This window comes from Engystomops pustulosus, chromosome 9, assembly GCF_040894005.1.
Source record: "Engystomops pustulosus chromosome 9, aEngPut4.maternal, whole genome shotgun sequence".
Lineage (NCBI taxonomy): Eukaryota > Metazoa > Chordata > Amphibia > Anura > Leptodactylidae > Engystomops > Engystomops pustulosus.
In genome coordinates, this window is record NC_092419.1 from 41,960,125 (window position 1) to 41,983,903 (window position 23,779).

At 44.3% G+C, this 23,779-nt stretch overlaps 1 protein-coding gene across 2 annotated transcripts in view; it reads left to right on the top strand.

Moving 5' to 3' along the window:
• HMGB3 (high mobility group box 3) overlaps positions 1-21,977 on the top strand; it is a 77,069-nt gene extending 55,092 nt beyond the window's left edge. The window contains exons 1-5 of one of the 2 annotated variants that reach the window (XM_072125810.1): positions 18,174-18,328; positions 20,132-20,288; positions 20,398-20,540; positions 20,633-20,807; positions 20,919-21,977. In XM_072125810.1, coding sequence (XP_071981911.1) covers positions 20,139-20,288; positions 20,398-20,540; positions 20,633-20,807; positions 20,919-21,062 — 612 coding nt within the window. In that variant the 5' untranslated portion in view covers positions 18,174-18,328; positions 20,132-20,138 and the 3' untranslated portion in view covers positions 21,063-21,977. Of the gene's footprint in view, positions 1-18,173; positions 18,329-20,131; positions 20,289-20,397; positions 20,541-20,632; positions 20,808-20,918 lie in introns of those variants that run through there. The other variant, XM_072125811.1, reaches the window with a different exon arrangement.
• The last annotated feature ends 1,802 nt before the right edge of the window (positions 21,978-23,779 follow it).

Genomic DNA, 23,779 nt, shown 5'->3' on the forward strand with positions numbered 1-23,779 from the left:
AATCACCTGTTCTTCCACGTCTCCTCCAGGAGATGCTGGAAGTCGTAGCTCTCTAGTCCTCCCCTGCACACCTCCTCTCTTCTAGGTCATGCTGTCAGTTGTACTCCTGCAGGGCTCCCCTCTTTTCCACTACATGGTGAGAGTTGTAGTCCTCTTCTGCACACCTCCTCTCCTCTAGGACATGCTGTTCGGGTCCTGCAGGGCTCCTCTCCAGAGCATTCTGGAACATATATTTATTTTTCACATCCGGTAAATTTATTAATACTGAGACAGATACTTTAGCATTACATAGGGATTCGTGGAAGCTGGAGAAGTGGGTGGAGAAATGGTTGATGAGATTTAATGTAGATGAAGTTATGAACTTGGGCCATAGAAACAAAGTATAATTATGTTCTAAACAGTCAATTACTTGGTAAAACTGCAGCTGAAAAAGACTTGGGGGTATTGGTGGATGGTAAACTTGGTGACCAGAGGCAGGCGGCTGCTGCTAAAGCAAATAAAATGATGGGATGTATCAACAGAGGAATAGATTCTCATGATAAGGACATAGTTTTGCCCTTCCACAAATAGTATATACGGGTACTCCAGATCCATCACCCAACGTGATTTATCTGACACGGTTGGGTCTAGCTCTGCACTGGTCTACTACAGGCAGTCCCCAGGTTATATACAAGATAGGTTTGTTCTTAAGTTGAATTTGTATGTAAGTCGAAACTGTATATTTTATAATTGTAGATCCAGACAAAAAATGTTTTTGCCCCAGTGACAATCCTTGGTCCCATTACAGCAGAAAATATTGAAACTCCGATGAGCAATAAAGCTTCATTACAGACTCCTTACAGCGGATCATTGCAGTCTGGGGCTATAGAAAGGCATCCAAAGACACAGTGGACAGAGGGGTCCATCATTTACTAGGGGTCGTCTATAAGTCGGGTGTCCCTAAGTAGGGGACCGCCTTTAATAATAATTCCTTCATATAGCGCACACAGATTCTGAAGCGCTGCACAGAATTTGCCAAATCAGTCCCTGTCCCCATGGGGCTCACAATCTAATCACCCTACCAGTATGTTTTTTGAAGTGTGACTACCAGAACTTTCAGTAATTTCCCAAATTATGTTACTGATACTATTAAACTTAAAGACCGGCCCAAAAATATCTTATTCCAGAAAAATATATTAGGGACGATTTACTAATTATTGTGTAAGATTTTGGCAGTGAAAACTTAAACTTGGTCTATAAATCTGCTGGGCGTGTTTAATATACACCTATTTATTTGTGTCAAAATTTGAAAAAAAACTTTAATTTGGGACACTAAACCTGGTCAGACCACACATGGAATATTGTGTACAGTTTTGGGCACCAGTGTATAAAAAGGATATAGTAGAGCTGGAACGGGTGCAGAGGAGAGCAACCAGGATTATTAGGGGAATGGCGGGACTAGAATACAATGACAGATTACAGAATTTGGGGTTATTCAATTTAGAAAAAAGACGACTGAGGGGAGACCTCATTACAATGTACAGATACCTGAACGGACAGTATAAGAGTCTCTCTAAGGATCTTTTTATACCTAGGCCTGTGACCAGGACAAGGGGGCATCCTCTACGCCTAGAGGAGAGGCGATTCTACCATCACCATAGACAAAGGTTCTTTACTGTACGAGCAGTGAGACTATGGAACTCTCTGCCGCAGGAGGTTGTTATGGCGGACTCTATGTACATGTTCAAGAGAGGCCTGGATGACTTTCTGGAGAGAAAAAATATCACGGGTTATGGGGAAAAACATTTATTTAATTCTTAAAGGTTGGACTTGATGGACTTGCGTTGTTTTCCAGCCGCATATACTATGATATGTGGTCATTTGTCTGCTAATGCTATAAAGAAGAAACATTTGATTAACAAAACTATCTAATCAAGTCAAAATCTCACATTATATCAAAAACTAAGTAAGGCTACATTCACACGAACATAGCAGAACGTTTGCTCGCCTGGGCATGCTGGAGAGGAGGTGATTGCTGCTCACCCCTCCCCCTCTATAGGAAACTGCGCTGGCTGTACATACGGGGAAAGGTAGAACATGGTAGAGCATGTTCCCCATGTGTGGCACTGTACTGCCGCCAGGTCACCATAGCTGGATGTATATCTGTCCCCTAATTTGCGGACATATATATGTTTTGCTCTTCTTGCGTATCATAACTGCAAAATGACCTGGACATTCAGGTACCGGCAACCCTCGGTCATGAAGGGTTAAGAAAAACCAGATAAACTTCTTCATGCTGTTAAAATTAATGGTGGACTGGCCAGGGCTGCCCGAGCGGCTTTTGAATGTACAGTAGTTTATTGAAGAGGGTCTCGTGTTGTCCATATTGTCTAACAACGGATGACATTTCTCATAATCATATAATAAATGTATACTGTTTAGTTGTGAACGCATTATTTCAGGTACAGTACATCTTATTTATTTCTATAGTTCTGTCTCTTTGTTTTTCTTTTTCTAACCTTTTTCTAGATGTCCCTAATGACATCTCTACAAGAGCAAAGCACATGGGAAAGACAGAGAGCAAAAACAATGGCTGCAAATGTTCCATCCAGTACTAAAATACATCACTAGATCTCTCGCAATATCTATTTATACCCAATACTGTAACTATGTGTGGAGTTGTCATGGTGAATGCACTAAAAGTTGAAATGAGGCCTGGATGTGTTTTACTAAGATAATATTACAACTTACTGGCGATATTTCTGTAGAGAAGTTGATCTAGGGGAAGCTTTTCTGACTTCTCATCATAGGGAATATTGCCCTACAAAGAGGAGAATTGCCTCTCACCTCATGTTTTGCAGTCAAATGGACATGTAATTTTATTTTTTAGCCTTACAAATGATTTATTGGGGGTGATTTATTTTTCAGTCTGCTAGAATAGTATAGTATCCTAGAATAATTTGCACCTTTCACACATTTTTAAGGATTTTGGACCATTTTTGGACAGTTTTTCGGAAAAGTCTGTGTGGGAGAAAATTCATCCGGAAACTAGAACAACTAAAGTCTAAAGTAGACTACACCGTCATAAACGACCGTATATACTCATGTATAAGCCGAGTTTTACAGTACAAAAAATGTGCTGAAAAACTCACCTCGGCTTATACACGAGTCAAGTGAAAGATAAAAAACTTAATACTCACCCTCCGGTGTCCGGATCACTGGCGCTGGTCCCGATCTTCAGCGCGAGGCTCCCGATCTTCGGTGCGGGTCCCAGCGGCTCCTCTTTTCTCTTCTTTCTTCTGTAGCCGGCAGATCACATGGACGTATCATCAGCAGCAACACCACCGCATCATATTACGCGGCCGCCGGCAGATCGCATGGACGCGATCTGCCGGCTACAGTAGAAAAAATAGAAAAGAGGAGCCATTGGGAGCCGCGTCCGCGATCCGGACACCGGAGGGTGAGTATTACGTTTTTTAAATATTTTTCATGCGCTTGGCAGGGGACTGGCTGTATACTACGTGGGGGCTAGCTGTATACTACACCCTCGGCTTATATTCAAGTCAATAGGTTTTTTTGGTGGTAAAATTAGCGGCCTCGGCTTATACTCGGGTCGGCTTATACTCGAGTACATACGGGTACTCCAGATCCATCACCCAACGTGATTTATCTGACACTGTCGGGTCTAGCTCTGCATTGGTCTACTACAGGCAGTCCCCAGGTTACCTACAAGATAGGTTTGTTCTTAAGTTGAATTTGTATGTAAGTCGAAACTGTATATTTTATAATTGTAGATCCAGACAAAAAATGTTTTTGCCCCAGTGACAATCGGAGTTTCAATATTTTCTGCTGTAATGGGACCAAGGATTATCAATAAAGCTTCATTACAGACACCTTACAGCGGATCATTGCAGTCTGGGGCTATAGGAAGGCATCCAGAGACACAGTGGGCAGAGGGGTCCGTCTTTTACTAGGGGTCGTCTATAAGTCGGGTGTCCCTAAGTAGGGGACCGCCTTTAATAATAATTCCTTCATATAGCGCACACAGATTCTGAAGCGCTGCACAGAGTTTGCCAAATCAGTCCCTGTCCCCATGGGGCTCACAATCTAATCACCCTACCAGTATGTTTTTTGAAGTGTAACTACCAGAACTTTCAGTAATTTCCCAAATTATGTTACTGATACTATTAAAGACCGGCCCAAAAATATCTTCTTGAATTATTCTAGAAAAATATATTAGGGACGATTTACTAATTATTGTGTAAGATTTTGGCAGTGGAAACTTAAACTTAGTCTATAAATCTGCTGGGCGTGTTTAATATACACCTATTTATTTGTGTCAAAATGTGAAAAAAAACTTTAATTTGAGACACTAAACCAACTATAGGTCCCTATGGACCGGTGGTTTGGGGTTCTAAATCAAACTAAATGCGAGTCCGATGAGGAAAACTTGAGGCACACCGGACTCGCATCTGAAGATCTCTTGGGTTGTGGGATGTGAAGATGGAATAATACCTTGGCTTGAACACTAAGGGCGCATTCACACGTTGCGTTTTGACCTGTGTTTTCATTGCGTTTGAAACGCATATACAACAGCTGATGAGAGGTGATTTGCCTAATTATATTACCGTTTACGTTTGTAAATGCAATGTTAACGCATGTGTTAACATGGTAACACACGCGTTAACATCGCACTTATGATGCGTTTTGAAAATGGAAATGTTAACAGTGATGTAATTAGGCAAATCACCTCTCCTCAGCTGTTGTATATGCATTTCAAACGCAATGAAAATGCAGGTCAAAACGCAACGTGTGAACGCGCCCTAAGGCCCCTTCCACACTTGCGTTGCAGATCACGGTCAGGGTGCGATCAGGGTTTGGTCAGTGAAAAATGCACATTTTGCATCAGAGTGCAATCAGTTTTCAGTCAGGGCGCGTTCACACGTTTCGCTAGCGCCACGATGCTAGCACATGCGGGTTATTAATCGCATGTGTTTCCCGGGAAACGCATATGCGATTGGCCCGAGCCCCGCCCACTGTGTGCTAGCGTTGCGTTATGAACGTGTGAACGCTCCCTCAGAGTTTGTTCAGTGTCTCAGTTTTTCACGCGCGTTTTCAATGCAATTTCAATGCGTTTTTCACGCGCATTTTCTGGACTCAGGGCTGAGCTCTATCTTTTCTATGGCAATTGATGCGTGAAAAACGCATTGCACTTGTATTGCACTTGCAAGTGTCTCAGAGTGCAATGCGTTTTTGATGCATCTCCATAGACTTGTATGGTGCGTCTTGCAAAAGTAGAGCATGTTGAGATTTAAAAGCGTGTTAAAAAAAACACGCGTGAGTGCGTGAAAAAAAATGCAAGTTTGAAAAGACCCATTGGATACAATGGGTCAGAGTTCAATGCAAGTTCTGCGCGTCAAAAGTGCGCACAGAAAACGCAAGTGTAACAGGAGCCTAAGACGCCTTCATTTGCCACAATGTGCAAACGCCAAGAGAGATGGAATATGAGGTTATTTTTTTTATTTTTTTGATGTGCCCATGTGAAAAAAAACTCACAAATGTGATTTGGGAAACTAAGCCATTGATCCATAAGGACCCTTGGGTGGTTTAGTGTCCCAAATCGCCTTGACAGGTCCACTTTAAGGCAACTGACCTTCAGATAAACATGCCACTTGTTAATTAGCTATCTTACAATAATATAGATACAGCGTGATACATACTTTTAAAATAAAGTGGGTATCCTAGCCTTACAGAGCCCGATAAAGGGTAAAATTGTAAAAATAATATTCCTCCAAAGGGTAAATGAGCATATTTCTTGTAAACGCTGGAGCTTTTCCCATTGTTTACACAAAATGTAGCTCTTAAAAGATCTTAATATAGATATTTATATAGCGTAATAATGTAATTTTTACACTTGCAGTCTTGCACAGCTTGGTGTTTCTCACGTACACTCTGTATGTATTTGCTATTTACATGTCTATTCACAGTCTGGGAGGGGAAGCCATGTTTTGTCTGGCAGCGATCTGCAGATGAATGCATTTCGCCCTCCCATTGTCCAGCCACTCTGCTGCCTTTTCACACCTTCATCACTTACTCTATATGTAAGTTAGCCTACATAGCAATAACAATGCAGGAGCCTTCCTCCATGAAATGTGTCACCTTTCAATAGCAGAAGCTATAAAGGGAAAGTAGGCTACAAATAGCGAATAAGTAATACCTGACAATCAGGACAGTGTTTTGGAAACTTTTTCTATTCACACTTCAATAATTCCATTTAAATGCAAGGTGAATAGTCATTCTATGTTCTATGTCCTGAGCCTGAAAAACGTAATGGATAGATTAAAAGCTAGACAGGCAAATGGAGATAGATTACATATAGTGATATACAGTATGATGATATATAGATAGTTATATAAAAAGATAGATGACATTAAGGGCTCTTTCACATTGCCATTGATGTTCAGCTTAAGTTGCGCATATGTTTTGTTTGTCTCTATTGCGTCTCCGTTTTGCTTCTGTTTGTCTCTGTGTCCGCAAAAAAAGTGAAGTTTAACATTGCTGAGAAAACATCACACCTGGTTTTTCAGCCTCAGCAGTGAAAAAAAAAACGGATGTTTCATCCATTTTTTTTTTTGCGGACCCATATATTTCTATTGCCTTCCATGATCCGCATCGGTGAAAAATAATAGGACGTTTCATAACTTTTTCCACGCACAACGGATCAGTAAAAATACAAGCCAATGTGAAAACACCCATAGACATCAATGGCTTTGTGAGACATCCATGGAAATTACTGAACCACCAACGTGAAAAGCAACACCAATGTGAGCCCATATATTATTGAGTGATATAGAGGGATAGATAGATAGGTAGGGAGATAGAGCAAGAGATATAGATAGTTATAGAGATAGTTGAGTTATTATTGATATATAGACCTAGAAGGGGATAGATGGCAATAAGGGGATAGATGGCAATAAGATAGATAGGTAGGTGAGTAAAGTATTCCTTTTTTTTTTTTTTAAGTTGGAGCAATGGAAGTTCTGCTAAGAACAGACCCTCAAGCGAAATTACTTTCCAATCCCTGGATTGTAAGTACATGGATTTAATAAAGGATCACTACAATCATGTTATACATAACCCATAGAGAGATAAAGCCTGAAGAACAAACAAGACAAGCCGTCTACTCTACAAGCCAGGTGTGAAGGCTGAGTTTCTCAGTATTGCGGTCAACGGGCATAACTGAGCAAATAGTTTGTTTGTCAAGTTATAACGTGAAAGAAAAGAGAGAGCTCTTGTTTTAAGAGGTTATCTATGTGTAAGAACACAAAGAAGTGGGTGCTTTATATTCCAGCTTGAAGTGTAATCCCACCTTTCCTTATCTTGTAAGATGTCACACAGGTATCAGAAGAAATATTGCTGGATGATCATGAGCTATGGCTAATGCAAGAACTAAAGCTGGCCATGTTAAACCCATCAATTGGGGTAACCTTATGTGAATGGGGCCTCCAGCGTATGCCCAATGCCAGAGGTGAGATATACAAAGATGCTGGGTTTCCACAATCTTAAAACTTCTCACTGGAGATAACACAATTGGAAAGGGTATTCATAAAACATGCATGCTCAGCTCAGGGGTTGTACATCTTAAAAGTATTGCTGCCTGCAGTCTAAAGGTGCAGGCACACGTTCCGCTTGCAATGCTCTTTGAAACACAATGCAACCGGAACGGAAAGGGGCTTGTGTCAATCAAATCTTAGTTTCATCTGCCTTTATTATATTAGAGATCGACGCTGAGTATGGGCTTTTAATAGGGTCCTTTTTCACAGACCTATAAGTAAAAAGTGTCCATTTGGTGTCACAGTCTCATGCAATATCGTTTTAATGCATCTAAAGTGTTAGCAGAGGCATTTTTGTCCCAGCTCAATCCCAATGGATGATGGGGGTGGTAGTTGTGGTTCAAAAATTATATATATATATATATATATATATATATATATATATATATATATATATATTTTACATACATTTGGCATTTCTGAAGACATTGTTATTGTATCAACCTAGGGAATAAAGCCATCATTCTTTTATAAGCTACAAGCTGAACTTTTCAAAGTGTAAAAAGATGACGGTGGAATTTTTTTTTTTTTATAAAAAACATCTTCATGAAGAGTTAAATAGTTAGAAATTAATTGCAGTAAATATATTACCTTATGTAGAAAGTCACAATAGACCTTTTTAATAACTAATCATGATACTACATTATACTACGGTAACGGTAACCCCCGAAAGGGGTTAAATGCACACGATCCCATTGATTTCTATTGGGCACAATCACGGTGTACCCTGTATCACTGTGCCACGAATGTGCTGACTGGCAGCACTTAATGCCATTCCTGCCTGAGTTTATGGCGCCAGCAGTAATTTTCTATGGATATCACTGGGGTGAGCTGCGAACACCAGCAGATGTCTTGTGGGCTGCAATCAACGGCACGTGGCCCTTTGCTTGTGGCCCGTAAAATGCACACGTCCTTTTGCATACTTCTTTGTTCACCCAAACATTACGTGGGGGTAGCACATAGCCGGATGAGGGTATGTAAGTCAGGGGGAGTGTAAGTGAACCGGGGCATCCGCTCAGTTCTGACCCAGTATGGTGAGTATTACAGCTATGGATCAAATAGATGACCGTATTGCCCAATAAAGTGAATGTGGCCGCGTGCTATCCAAATTAAAACAGTATGGTACGGGTAACACATGGCTGTATAAAGGGACCTTTTGCTTTGGAATGTTTTTCTTTCCTAACCCAGATAACGCATTGTACATGTCTCAAAAACCAAGGATAACCCTATAAACTAGAGCTTGTACCACACATCTAAAGAGATGGATACTGTCACCGTAAACTTGTTCTCTACCTCATGAAATTTCAAGAGATTCCAGCTCTTCAGAGATGCCACCTCCATGCATTACACTATACAGCAATGAGGCCTAAATAAGATCTGCTCTTCTCACTTGTCTGGATATAAATTTAGAAATCGCGTGAAAGTGCTGAGCCAGCAGCCTGAGCGTGTGGGAGCAATATTTTATCATATATGTCTCTGTCATGGGATGAAATCGCTGTGCTACACGCCGAGCGCTTTGTAATGTAGAGTATACTTGAAGCAGAGGCAATTAATCCTACAGATACACCTTGTGAGTAGAGAACAATAAATAATTTTCCACTTCATCCGTACTCCTCATCGACACTTGAGAGGTCTACTTGAAAAGTGCATCTGCGGCAAGTGCAGAATATGGAAATTAGTTTCTTGTTGACCCAACAAAATACTGAAAACCTTAGCATACTACAGATGACTGATGCAATGCTCATCTCCGCTCTTGTTGCTGTGCAACACATTCCATAGTTTAAGATGTGAAGTCGTTGTGTTCAGGAAAGCTCACACTTATTACAGTCAGAGAAGGAATATTTCATGCCACTCATAGACTTCCCTGAAGTCCGGGTACTAATGTGATCTCACTAGGGTAAAAAGGGGTTCAACGCAGTATTCACTGATACTCTACGGGTAGCAAAGGCGATTTCTGATTCCCAATACATTTTTGATACCACAGTGTTTTGGACAGAACACTAGAACTCCAAGGCGCAGTCCTAAAAATATAGCACCACTAGTCAAAAAACTCAGGTGCACGCCACTTGACCCAGAATCCTTTGCGTCTATTAACACACATAAAAAAAAAATAAGGGAAAAAAAACAAACCAAGGCTCTTCTACTCTATAGTAGTGGCACCAGGAAACTGAATTCCCATGATTGCAAATAGCTGGCACTACTAGATGAAGAGAAGCTTTATAACCTCACTTCTCTTTATCTGGTAGTGCCGGCTTGCTGCAGTACACAGCTGTCCCAAAGTAAGGATCAAATGATCAGGTCAGCTGTGAAGCTACTGCGCATGCCCGTCAGCCGTCCTGATCTAGCGAGCGAGGGGGCCAGGAACATGTGAACTGTGGTAGCTATGAGGCCAGGAAACCCTTTTTCATGCGCCTACACTGCCACCGCTATCTAGAGTTAACACGGGGTCATTAAGGGGCACGTAAGCCCCATTTACAGTTATATTATGTTCATATAGGTTTTTTATTTTAACAATGAATTTTTTTTTTCCGGGCGGTTAGGGATTTAATTAACTATAAAAAGTGAGGTGGAAATACCCCTTAAAGGCTGTGTATAAAAAAAAAAGTCATGCTTGATGTCAAGGGTACTGCCTTATAAGGTAGCTAAGAGGGAATGTTTTCCTTATATAATCCTGCAAAACGTATTTGAATATTTCCTTAAACTGCAGATTAAACACTTATAGTCGGAAAACTGTGGTAATCTCCCAGAAACATACCAATAGTCATAGATTGTTTCCAAATAATTAATAGAAGAAATAAGTCACTTAAATGCGGTTATTTCATTATACTATTGCTTTAAAAGCAAATGTAGAAGTATCATGGGAATCTGGGGTTACCCACAATGTTTGTATTACCTACTGAAATACAGATCCTGACTTCCATGTATACATTACCATTAGCCATGTTTTTATTGTTTGAGGCCAAAGTTCCTAGACAGAAGACTGATTTGTTTTACTCGCCTTGTGTCTTGTGTTTACACATGTAGACCCTTTATCTATGGACAGGACATAAGTAATTAAGTACTGCCCCCTGCAGGACCAGTCCCAGGGATCATTGTACGAGGACTAAAGAGCTCATCAAAATGAGACAAATGTTAGTAAAGGCAGTCCCCGAGTTATGGACAAGGTTCTGTAGGTTTGTTCTTAAGTTGTATTTGTATGTAAGTCGGAACTGTATATTTTATAATTGTAGCTCTAGACAAATTTTTTTTTTTGGTCTCTGTTACAATTGGATTTTAAAATGTTGGATTGTCATAAGAACCAGGATTAACACCTCTGATAACTGTTATAGCTGTTTATTGTAGCCTAATGCTAAAGTACGGTAAATTACCAACATCCAGAGGTCCGTTTGTAACTAGAGGTCGGGTGTTCTTAAGCAGGGGACCGCCTGTACTGAATTATGACTTTCATAGGGAATTATTGATGTTTTATGTGTATGTGATTTCCTTGTGAATTTTCTTGCAATTTCCTATATTTACACTCCTCCTGTAGATGTTGGCATATGAATTACCAATATCCTGCACGGCACGAGGGGCTGCAGTCGCATCTGGGCCAGGGAGCCTTAGTGGGTATATATATATATATATTATACTTTTTTTTTTTTTCTATGTAATACCTTATATATAGGAGGTCTGGTACGGATTTTGCATTGGTTCCCTGTTGTATGGTGCTTTGTACTAGTAATATGCAGGGCTCATGTAGATTGGACCGCCTACCGATGCCATCAATGGCCTGCTATTAGACAACCGTTTTACATAGAATTAATTCTATCAGCCGCGTCCTTTTTCAGATGCATTTCACTGATGTGTGAAATAGTCTTGTTAAAATTACATTGGCCATTTGCTAGGCAGTCTCCCTGCCAGAAGTAAACAGGACGAAGCCACATTACTAAAGGGATGTGTATTGTTTCTGTCTGCGATATCTGTGGCCTACAGATTAACACAGTGTTCCTCGCAGTTTTCTCTTATCAGTTGCAGTCACTTTCTGTACCGCGACATTTATCATAGGAAAAGCATTGTCTTGTTATAGACTATTAGCTGTGAAACCCACACACACAGAAAATCTAGAAAAACTAACACAATAATAAAAAAGAGGAACAAACACCAAGACCAAGGGCAAATAGACCATATAATAAAGCAGTGCTGCTGTCTATATATGCGGTGTGCATCAGTCCTGTACTGTAACATCTCCATTCCCAGTGCTGTAATGTCACTTATAAGTCACTATGTATTATGAAATCATTAGCCTTGTGCAATATGTGACGAGTCACCAACATATTCACAAAACTTCTTTTCTCATCTTGCTGTTATAGGTGGTACATATTTTGTTATGGAGGCAATATCTAATGCTTGTGAGATGAAATGCAGTCACCTGTGAATAAAGTAATACAAGGAGTAAGGGGGTTTATTTAGACGTTGGCCTATGGGGTGTTACCAGAGTCCCTCCATGTTGCAGATTCACAGGCTGTTACACTGTCTCACACTCCCTCTGTGCCCTCAGCACTTCACAATCTCACTGCAGCAGAGGAAGGTCTCTTTTACATGAACAAATGAAAACGGCCATATTCTACCCGTACTGTTTTCATACAGGTAGCATACGGCCACATTCACTTCAATGCACAATATGTCATCCATTAACATGGCCGTATTGTCCAATGCACCAATTTCCTTCAGTATTTGCATTCCATACGCCGCATAGAAGTCTAATTTAAAATATGTGTTGTATATGCCTGTGCACCATATTCTGCCCACTGTATTTAATACGGATATGGTACAGATACAGTGACACTCATGTATATACAGATGAAAAATGTCACGTATATACGGATTTAGGCTACATTCACATAGCACACGTTCTATCATTTCACGGCACCGTAGCACTCCATACGACGCCGCACGTCCATTGCAGGTCTATGGGGGACGTATATCCGACCTATATAAGTTGCTGTAAATACGTTCCCCAACAGCCGTGTTAATGAGGCCTTATGTAGCACAGAAATACAGAAATGTTATAGCATACAGTTGAAGGAGGAAGTACTCCGGCACAGCGTAACAGCTTGTGAATTTGTAGCACAAAGGGGCTCTGGTAACAATCCCCAGAGCCCTTCAGGCTCCTTAGCATTGATTCTAGAAGGATGGAGATCATGGATTACAAATATATGAAGATTGCCACAGCCAAGGGGCCTGAGTAAGTGCTCCTTGTTTATCTATATTTGATTTTGGTGGTAGATTTCCTTTACATAAACTGTTTCTTCACTTTTAGGGGGTCTTTCAGGAATTCCAGAAAATACCATGAAGTTTAGAGCATGTGTAAGAAAAAAAAAACTAACTTTGCTCCCTATTCACTTATGCCACCCGGATACGCTCTGGTCAACCAGTTGCCTCTTCAGGCCAATGTCTTGTAGAATTAGTGACTGCACTGGGGCCCCCTGAGCCACTGTCGACCACAGCTAGGACCAGTGAATGGGTGACTGGAATTGGAGCAGGAAAAGAAACACTTTTTACACTTGCCCTGACTCTCATGTGATTTTCTATATATCTTTAAAACAATTGCTCTGGTCTTGTGGTATTGATTCCCATCAGTTTTAGACCGTATGTTCCCCCAGGCCAGTGATGGCGAACCTATGGCACTGGTGCCAGAGGTGGCACTCAGAGCTCTTTCTATGGGCACTCAGGCCATCACCCTAGGACAGAGTTCACCAAACACTTCCAATCTTCCTGCAGTCCCAGGCAAATTAAGAGATGCTGCTCTCAGTGCTATTCAACACTTTGTTGGCTGTTTGGAACTGCAGGAAAAGTGAGGTTTTGACAGAACCGCATTATCTTTGGAGGTCATCATGCTGGACCCGGCCATTGTTCCTTTACAGAGAGACCCTGGAGAGAAGCTACAATGATAATTAGAATTTGCCCTCCTTCGTTTAACTGGTGGCCTCAAACCGCTAATACAATTGCAAGATGTGAAAGAACAGGTAGCAATAAGTTACTGCTTAAAATTTCATGTTGGCGCTTCACGGTAAATACATGGATTTCGGTTGTAGTTTGGGCACTCAGTCTCTAAAAGGTTCGCCATCACTGCCCCAGGCAAACAATAATAATGACTGGATTTGTCTGGCTATAGGTAGGTAGATCTGGCACAACCTGTAAATTGGTATATGTCTATCCGTGGGCCATGACTTACTTCCCCACTAAATTTTTGCAATACTTGAAACCACAAATTAATTCATGGGCAGGTGGTAGAGAAGCAGGTTTCACATAAAGCTGTACAAGAGCAGCTTCAACCTGTAACAAACTATGTAACAAAATATGGTATGTGAAAAACAGAGACACAAAACATATGCTCCACGGAAGCCTATGCAATAGGTGTGATAAAAATTGGACGTTGGCTTTATTACTCAGACAGAAAACTACCATAGGACCCGGACTAGTAACCATCTAATGATTCTGCAAAATGGGATTACAGGAAACCATTCACAATCACACTTTCAGTACTGGACAGCAGGGACTCCCGATATCATACCAGACTATGATGCGGACTGTAGATCATTGTTTGTCGACATGCCGTAAGCTCCCTAGATTGAATCCATTCATATATGGATTTCCGTGGCTTTATGAGGCCCTCTGTGTATGGTGCCCAACTCTCCCTGGATGGCTGATGTCAGGGGAGAAAAGTATCAGGCAAGTTGGAACTTTTTTGGCTCTTGATATATATTACACATATACCTTTGGTTAGACCTGTGTGTACTGTGCAGTCAGACATTAATCATCCTTCTTCATGGAAAATGTATATCGGCAATCCCAGTCATGGAACGTGTGTGGCCAGAGTGATTTAACATTCAACAGATGTGATATAGGAGGTTTATGATACTCGTGTGTATTTAGAGTAGTACATGTATGGATGTGCAGTGAACATAAAACATTGACCCTCCACTGTGGCCCATGTGACTTTCTGGGGTAGGATAAGTGGTGTGGATATGCTGGAGCAGTAGGGCAGTGCAGTGTGGACCGTCATGTAGTAGGGCAGTGTGGATGGATATGTAGTAGGAAAGTGTAGTCTATTGTGGGCATGTAGTAGTGCAGTGTGGACATGCTGGGGCAGGGCAGTGTGCGTATAGAGCAGTAGGTAGTGTGGACATGTAGCAGTGCAGTGCACTGTAGTGTGGACATGCAGTAGTGCAGTGGAGATGTATTAGTGCAGTGCACTGTAGTGTGGCCATGCAGTAGGGCGGTGCACTGTAGTGTGGCCATGCAGTAGGGCGGTGCACTGTAGTGTGGCCATGCAGTAGGGCGGTGCACTGTAGTGTGGCCATGCAGTAGGGCGGTGCACTGTAGTGTGGCCATGCAGTAGGGCGGTGCACTGTAGTGTGGCCATGCAGTAGGGCGGTGCACTGTAGTGTGGCCATGCAGTAGGGCGGTGCACTGTAGTGTGGCCATGCAGTAGGGCGGTGCACTGTAGTGTGGCCATGCAGTAGGGCGGTGCACTGTAGTGTGGCCATGCAGTAGGGCGGTGCACTGTAGTGTGGCCATGCAGTAGGGCGGTGCACTGTAGTGTGGCCATGCAGTAGGGCGGTGCACTGTAGTGTGGACATGCTGGAGAAGTAGGGCGGTGCACTGTAGTGTGGACATGCTGGAGAAGTAGGGCGGTGCACTGTAGTGTGGACATGCTGGAGAAGTAGGGCGGTGCACTGTAGTGTGGACATGCTGGAGAAGTAGGGCGGTGCACTGTAGTGTGGCCATGCTGGAGAAGTAGGGCGGTGCACTGTAGTGTGGCCATGCTGGAGAAGTAGGGCGGTGCACTGTAGTGTGGCCATGCTGGAGAAGTAGGGCGGTGCACTGTAGTGTGGACATGCTGGAGAAGTAGGGCGGTGCACTGTAGTGTGGCCATGCTGGAGAAGTAGGGCGGTGCACTGTAGTGTGGCCATGCTGGAGAAGTAGGGCGGTGCACTGTAGTGTGGACATGCTGGAGAAGTAGGGCGGTGCACTGTAGTGTGGCCATGCTGGAGAAGTAGGGCGGTGCACTGTAGTGTGGCCATGCTGGAGAAGTAGGGCGGTGCACTGTAGTGTGGCCATGCTGGAGAAGTAGGGCGGTGCACTGTAGTGTGGCCATGCTGGAGAAGTAGGGCGGTGCACTGTAGTGTGGACATGCTGGAGAAGTAGGGCGGTGCACTGTAGTGTGGCCATGCTGGAGAAGTAGGGCGGTGCACTGTAGTGTGGCCATGCTGGAGAAGTAGGGCGGTGCACTGTAGTGTGGACATGCAGTAGGGCAGTGCACTGTGGTGTGGACATGCAGTAGGGCAGTGCACTGTGGTGTGGCCATGCAGTAGGGCGGTGCACTGTAGTGTGGCCATGCAGTAGGGCGGTGCACTGTAGTGTGGCCATGCAGTAGGGCGGTGCACTGTGGTGTGGCCATGCAGTAGGGCGGTGCACTGTGGTGTGGCCATGCAGTAGGGCAGTGCACTGTAGTGTGGCCATGCTGGAGAAGTAGGGCGGTGCACTGTAGTGTGGCCATGCTGGAGAAGTAGGGCGGTGCACTGTAGTGTGGCCATGCTGGAGAAGTAGGGCGGTGCACTGTAGTGTGGACATGCTGGAGAAGTAGGGCGGTGCACTGTAGTGTGGCCATGCTGGAGAAGTAGGGCGGTGCACTGTAGTGTGGCCATGCTGGAGAAGTAGGGCGGTGCACTGTAGTGTGGCCATGCTGGAGAAGTAGGGCGGTGCACTGTAGTGTGGCCATGCTGGAGAAGTAGGGCGGTGCACTGTAGTGTGGACATGCTGGAGAAGTAGGGCGGTGCACTGTAGTGTGGCCATGCTGGAGAAGTAGGGCGGTGCACTGTAGTGTGGCCATGCTGGAGAAGTAGGGCGGTGCACTGTAGTGTGGACATGCTGGAGAAGTAGGGCGGTGCACTGTAGTGTGGCCATGCTGGAGAAGTAGGGCGGTGCACTGTAGTGTGGCCATGCTGGAGAAGTAGGGCGGTGCACTGTAGTGTGGACATGCAGTAGGGCAGTGCACTGTGGTGTGGACATGCAGTAGGGCGGTGCACTGTGGTGTGGCCATGCAGTAGGGCGGTGCACTGTAGTGTGGCCATGCTGGAGAAGTAGGGCGGTGCACTGTAGTGTGGCCATGCTGGAGAAGTAGGGCGGTGCACTGTAGTGTGGACATGCAGTAGGGCGGTGCACTGTAGTGTGGACATGCAGTAGGGCAGTGCACTGTAGTGTGGCCATGCTGGAGAAGTAGGGCGGTGCACTGTAGTGTGGACATGCAGTAGGGCAGTGCACTGTGGTGTGGACATGCAGTAGGGCAGTGCACTGTGGTGTGGACATGCAGTAGGGCAGTGCACTGTGGTGTGGACATGCAGTAGGGCAGTGCACTGTGGTGTGGACATGCAGTAGGGCAGTGCACTGTGGTGTGGACATGCAGTAGGGCAGTGCACTGTAGTGTGGCCATGCTGGAGAAGTAGGGCGGTGCACTGTAGTGTGGACATGCTGTAGGGCAGTGCACTGTGGTGTGGACATGCAGTAGGGCAGTGCACTGTGGTGTGGCCATGCTGGAGAAGTAGGGCGGTGCACTGTAGTGTGGACATGCTGTAGGGCAGTGCACCGTGGTGTGGACATGCAGTAGGGCAGTGCACTGTAGTGTGGCCATGCTGGAGAAGTAGGGCGGTGCACTGTAGTGTGGACATGCTGTAGGGCAGTGCACTGTGGTGTGGACATGCAGTAGGGCAGTGCACTGTGGTGTGGACATGCAGTAGGGCAGTGCACTGTGGTGTGGACATGCAGTAGGGCAGTGCACTGTGGTGTGGACATGCAGTAGGGCAGTGCACTGTGGTGTGGACATGCAGTAGGGCAGTGCACTGTAGTGTGGACATGCAGTAGGGCAGTGCACTGTAGTGTGGACATGCAGTAGGGCAGTGCACTGTGGTGTGGACATGCAGTAGGGCAGTGCACTGTGGTGTGGACATGCAGTAGGGCAGTGCACTGTAGTGTGGCCATGCAGTAGGGCGGTGCACTGTAGTGTGGCCATGCAGTAGGGCGGTGCACTGTGGTGTGGACATGCAGTAGGGCAGTGCACTGTAGTGTGGACATGCAGTAGGGCAGTGCACTGTAGTGTGGACATGCAGTAGGGCAGTGCAGTGGAGTAGTGCAGGGCAGTGCAGTGTGCGGCCCCCAGCACGTGGCTAATTTCCTTACAAGGTAAACATGGTCGGTCCGTCCATCCATCCGTGTGTACGGCGGGTGTGACCCCAGCACAGGACACAGCTCGGGCCCCGCTCTCCTCTCCATACCTGCCTCATGCTAATGACCTGCTATGAATGAGAGAAGCGCTGGGCCGGAGCCTGTGGTGCCGCGCTGTAGGCGCACACAATACCGCAGAGTGTACACACAGCGTGACGTCCCTCTATACATATTCCAATATGAAAACATTCACTCCTTCCTCCACTATCGCGCCCGCACAGCCCCCCTCAGGCGGGTGTTCTTTTTGAATGAATGACGTAGATGCTGCTTCGACCAATGGAAGGCGGGGGCGTGGTTGATATTCATGAAGTTCCTGCCCAATGACCGGGCTGGGAGGTTGTTTTAAACGGGGGAGTGTGCTCCAGCCAATCAGGGCGCTCTCGTAGTAAGCTAGCGCGAGGCTGTGCGGCAGGAGCAGCAGCACGGAGAGAGCGGCGTGCACACGGAGGATCACACTAGAGCGAACAATACAGGTAAGTCCTGGCGCGGCCGCCTCTGCCCGCCTGCCCCCGGCCGGCCCGGGCCCCGCTCACCCTCCCCGCCCGCTCACCCGGGCACCAGCTCGTTGTGTGTTTTGTGGGAGATTTTTATTTTTTATTTTATTCCTTTATCTTGCGGTTTTTGGCAGCGTGTCCCCGCAGTGTGTGCTGCGCACGATGCGTGTGTCGGTGCTATGGCGGGGCATTGTTATGTGTGAGGGTGAGTGCGGGCTGCACGGTGGTGGGCACTCGGCTTGTCTGCAGTAACATGGCTGTCCCTGTCATCCTCTGCCTTGTTGTTTCCCTGTCTTGTGAGGAGGAGGGGGGTGGGGAGGTCACCCCTGTACCCGGCTCTGAGGGCTCCTGCCCTGGGGGGGATGAGGTGCCCGCGGTGCCCCCTGTGCCCCTTCTCCTCCGTCCTGTAACAGCGGTGACATGGCGCTGCCCGCGCCTCTCCGCTCCTATCTCCCCCGGGAGCGCCCCCATCGCCCCAATAATCCCCCCACAGTCCCCCCAGGCGGTGCCCTCTGCAGTCGGGTCGGTTTGGCGGTTGTTTTTGCCGGTGGGTGCCCGTTGTTGTACTTTTCCGGCGCGGTCCCCCCTCTCCGCCTGCCGCCTGTAATGGCTGATCACGGCTCTTTGTTATACAGGGGATTGCGCTAAGCCTCAGCGAGGAGGGAGGGGGGGCGCCCCGAAAACCGCCTGGCGCTCCCCTCCTGGGGGTCCCCCCGGGGCAGAGACCCCCTGTACTGATAGAGCAGAGTCCCCTCTTTCCATCGGTGCCTCCCCCGGCTTGATCCGCCGCTGCCCCGCCGCGCTGGCCGCCTGTGAGTGCCGTGTGCGGGGTGTATTGCGGGCTGCCCTGTGTCTGTGCATAGAGAGAGAGAAGCCATTTTAGTGAATGGAGCGCGAGCCCCATAGAGAAGAGCGGCGCGGCGCCTCTATATACTCCATAGCCAGGCTATATACCAGCGCGGCGGGCAGCGGCGCCCACCTACCGGCCCCGCGCGGGGCCCCGCACCCGCCCGCCACACCGGGGGCCCCCAGGGAGGCATTTCAGGGGCACTTTCTTTCATGAAGAAGCATTTCACAAAATGGAAGATGAATTATTGGTGTCTCGGTGACCTGTCGTGTTCTGCCCTCCCAGTGCAGCACTGACTGGGGCTGAGCCTGACTCCACACAGCGGCCCTCAGCTGCACTACCTACCCCCAGCACCGGGGCTACCTACCCCCACACCTCACCCGCCGCTAGTACCCCCACATTATGACCTTGGGTGTGGAGAAAGGAAAAGATGGCGGGACACAGGGGGGAAAATCCCTGCTCATAATCCTGTCTCATCACTGCCACCATATTCATTACTCACACTAATCAGGATTTTACATTTTTATCAAAATTTGCATTTTTATCAAAAAAAAATATATATTTTATCTCCACAGATCTATACATTATAATATATATATTTTAAAATTTTTCGAATTTTTAATTATTATAATTATATTATAAAAATACAGAATTTTTTTTTTTTTTTTTTTTTTTCAATGTTTTGGTACATGTTATAATTTTACATTAGCGCCCCCTATAGTTTGAGGTGGTACTGCACCTTACATAGAAAAAAACACTATCATTTTTGGATTTTTTTTTTTTTTTTTTTCCTGCTAACCTTATTCCCTAATGTTTGAGTTTTTACACACGGGATGCTAATCTTGCAAACATATCCCATGCTTGTTGAGAAAATTGTATACATTTTTTTTTATATACTATAATTATTTATATAATATTTTTTTTTTTTTTTACAGAATCAACATGGCTAAAGGTGACCCGAAGAAGCCGAAGGGCAAGATGTCTGCCTACGCTTACTTTGTGCAGACGTGTCGTGAGGAACACAAAAAGAAGAATCCGGAAATCCCTGTCAACTTCGCAGAGTTTTCAAAGAAATGTTCTGAAAGATGGAAGGTAGTGTTTTTTTTTTTTTTTTTTTTTTTTGTCATTAAAAAAGTGTTCTTGGTTTACTTGTCGTTCTGAGCATATACATTAACATTTTGTTTTACCTTTTTTTTAACAGATAATGTCTGCAAAGGAGAAATCAAAGTTTGACGACTTGGCAAAAGCAGACAAAGTGAGATATGACAGAGAAATGAAAGACTTTGGGCCAATTAAGGGAGGCAAGAAGAAGAAGAAGGACCCCAATGCACCTAAGAGGCCACCGTAAGTGTCATTACTGGTTGATCGTGGTACCTGACTAGATCTGGAGTAACCTGAGAATGTGTGTGTAACTTTGTCTTCTCTTTTGTTTCCAGTTCTGGATTCTTCTTGTTCTGCTCAGAATTCCGTCCCAAAATCAAATCCACAAATCCCGGTATCTCCATTGGTGACGTTGCTAAGAAGCTGGGAGAGATGTGGAATAACCTGAGCGATAGCGAGAAACAGCCCTACAACAGCAAAGCTGGAAAACTGAAGGAGAAGTATGAAAAGGTAACGTTACCCTCTTGTTTACTACAGTGTAGGAATGGCGGGTTGTTTTGTGGGTTATACGGAGTTAGACTAACATGTGGTGGTATATATATATTTTTTTTTTTTCTTAAGGATGTTGCGGATTACAAGTCCAAAGGCAAAGTTGATGGTCCTAGAAGTGCTCCTAAAATGGCCCGGAAAAAGGAGGAGGATGAAGATGATGACGAAGAGGAGGACGATGAAGAGGAAGAAGAAGAGGAGGACGATGATGAATGAAGTTGTACATTCTATTCATGTGAACATCATAGAGTAGGGGGAACCACCTCTGGCTGCCATCTTTTAAGATGGTTGACTGCCCTTATTAGGTCTAATTGCAAAAAAAAACACACAAAAAAAAAAAATTTGGTTCTGACATGATAGTTTCATAAAGATGCTCTTGGAGTCGTAACTGGGTTTACATAATGTAGCCGTGTGTGTAATGAGCATTCTGAAACTGTATCAAAGTTGTACATATTTCCAAACATTTTTAAAACCAGACAGGCGCTCTAGTGTTCTCCTCACTCTGTGCACTTTGCTGTTGGTGTATCAAAGCATTTAAAAATGTTTCAAGCATTTTTTTTTTCTTATAAAATTTTTGTTTTTTTAATTTAAGGTGTTTCTTAATGGTTATTGATTTAGAGAAGTAAAAAAAAAAAACAAATCCTGGGTTGTAAACTGTACATATCTAATCTGTAAACTAGACAAATCCTTATGGTGCATATTCTTGAGGCTTGTTTGGTACCTCCCAGGTTTTAAGAACATCCCTGGGTTTCTAATCTCCCTTTTTCGGGTCTTGCCACTTTCGCTCAGAGCATGCACACCAAGATTTACACTACATCAGGCGTCAATTTAGCAAAAAAAAAAAAAAGTTTCATTTTTTTTTTTGTGTATATAGTGAAATAGCATTATGCCGTTTAGTTGTTGAGGAGTTCAGCTGGCATGAGAAGTGTATGGGTTAATTTCATTTTTATTTTTTTTAGTTCCGTGCGATAGGGTTTTTAAACAAGCTGTAGACACATCGTCACTGACTAAAGTGAGGGTCAAGTAAAGGAAACATCCTGCGCTTACACATTGCATTGTTCTGTTTTTTTTTCTTATGTTTAGAATGCTGAAATGTTTTTGAAGCAAATAAAAACAGTATTACATTTTTAAGACTGTTCTTGACAGTTGTAATGGTTTCAGACGTTTGTGCTCTTCATTACATGGCCTCCTGAGTGCAGTGACACAAGGTAGGGTAACTATCGGGATATTTTCTATGTGGTGAAGACGGGGGGGATCTCTCTCAACTCTTGACACATTAAACTGAAGTGAAAACTTTTTAACTCTCACCATCCAACAAAAGTTTTTAAAGTAGGTTATTGTGCCTTACGCCTCCCCTGCATATGTAAATTGTTCCTGACTGTACGGTCACATGCAAATGGTATATTGGACCAATGTAAAAGTTGTAATTGTTAACATACAAATGTTCTAATATTTCCTAGTTAAAAATGGTATTAAAATGTAATGAGAAAAACAAAATTATTTTGAACTGGTCAGACTCAACGTTTTGTGGCTCAAGTTTAACTCTTGAGTCTTAAGTTTGGGTTTTATAAAGTGGAAACCAAGGTTAAAGTTTTAGCAGTTGTGGGAAAGGATTAACGTAAGCAACGCACCTTACACATTTCTATGCCGCACAGATTGTGCTCTTTCCTGTTCACCTTGACTCCCAGGAAGTGGGCCTTATTCAGAGAAACTGACACCAAAACCCAATTCTACATGGTCTTGCAGGCCTTCAGGAGTGGCTTCCATTAAACATTTTATCTGGCTCTGAATGCACTACCTGTGGTGTAATAATTCAGCATATTTTATTAGTGCACTTTATTGAGTGTACAGATTGTGAATGTGCTGGCCGCTAGGGATCACCATTGCTTTTGTATCTGACAGCCCCTGCCCATACAGATGGGAACAATGCTGAATCTGTGTTTAGTGAAAACAGGTACACGATTTTAATCATTCAGCCCTGTAGATGTTGTTGGGTGCTAGCCCCGGAGCTCTGTAGTCTACCTACTTAAAGCATGGCATATAGATGTATTTCACAGGACTACTGACACAAAGGTAATGTCATACATATCTCCAATACCTAATGCTGTCTACAGCTGTGTATGTTGAATCCTGCTGGTACTAGTATGACCTTTAGGGCTATACTTTACATAGATTATGTGTAGTGCATGTTACTTCGCCTTGTCTAGCAGCTTCTGTGCCTACACATCCATCAATGAGCTCCTTGCAGCTGCACAGACGGCCGCAGACTGTATAGTAGAACAATAATGATATGCTGCAGTGTATTCTCAGGGCCCGGCTCTTGTCTGAGACTGGTGATTTGCATAGACACCAAGCACATTGGGCAAGCATAAAGATTAATGAAGCAGATGGCCTTATAGCAGCTTGTGTGTGCGGGCATCTTCAGACAAACGTGAGGGCTGCAAGTGTCAAGACGCATTCTATGGACTTGCTGTTATTCCTCTGCATGGGGTTTTAATTGTTCAGAGGATTGACTAGTATAATATCTACTGTACCAGAAATTGGTAACCACTAGACACACACTGATAATTGCACAGCTAGTCAGTTTACCCAGGCATCCCAAACAGTTAATGTGGTAAAATCCCCTTTAATTCTTAAAGAAGTGTTATCAGCCCACCGTATAACATATGCAAGATATGAAATGTCCTTTCTAGAATTCCCTCTTATGTGAAGTCTCACTCACTTCCCTATAAACAAAAAACTCTAAGGCACGTGCAAATCGGTAGAGAAGAGTCATGCTTGCCTGAGATCAAGTTAGTAAGTCAAATTTAAAGGCTGAGTGTTGCCTGAATCTTTGATGCGCTGACCCACAACCCTGATGAAATCTGTAAGATGAGATTTTTATCTTACACAGGGTATTCCCACAAAGCCAAAATTCTTAAATTTACTCAGGA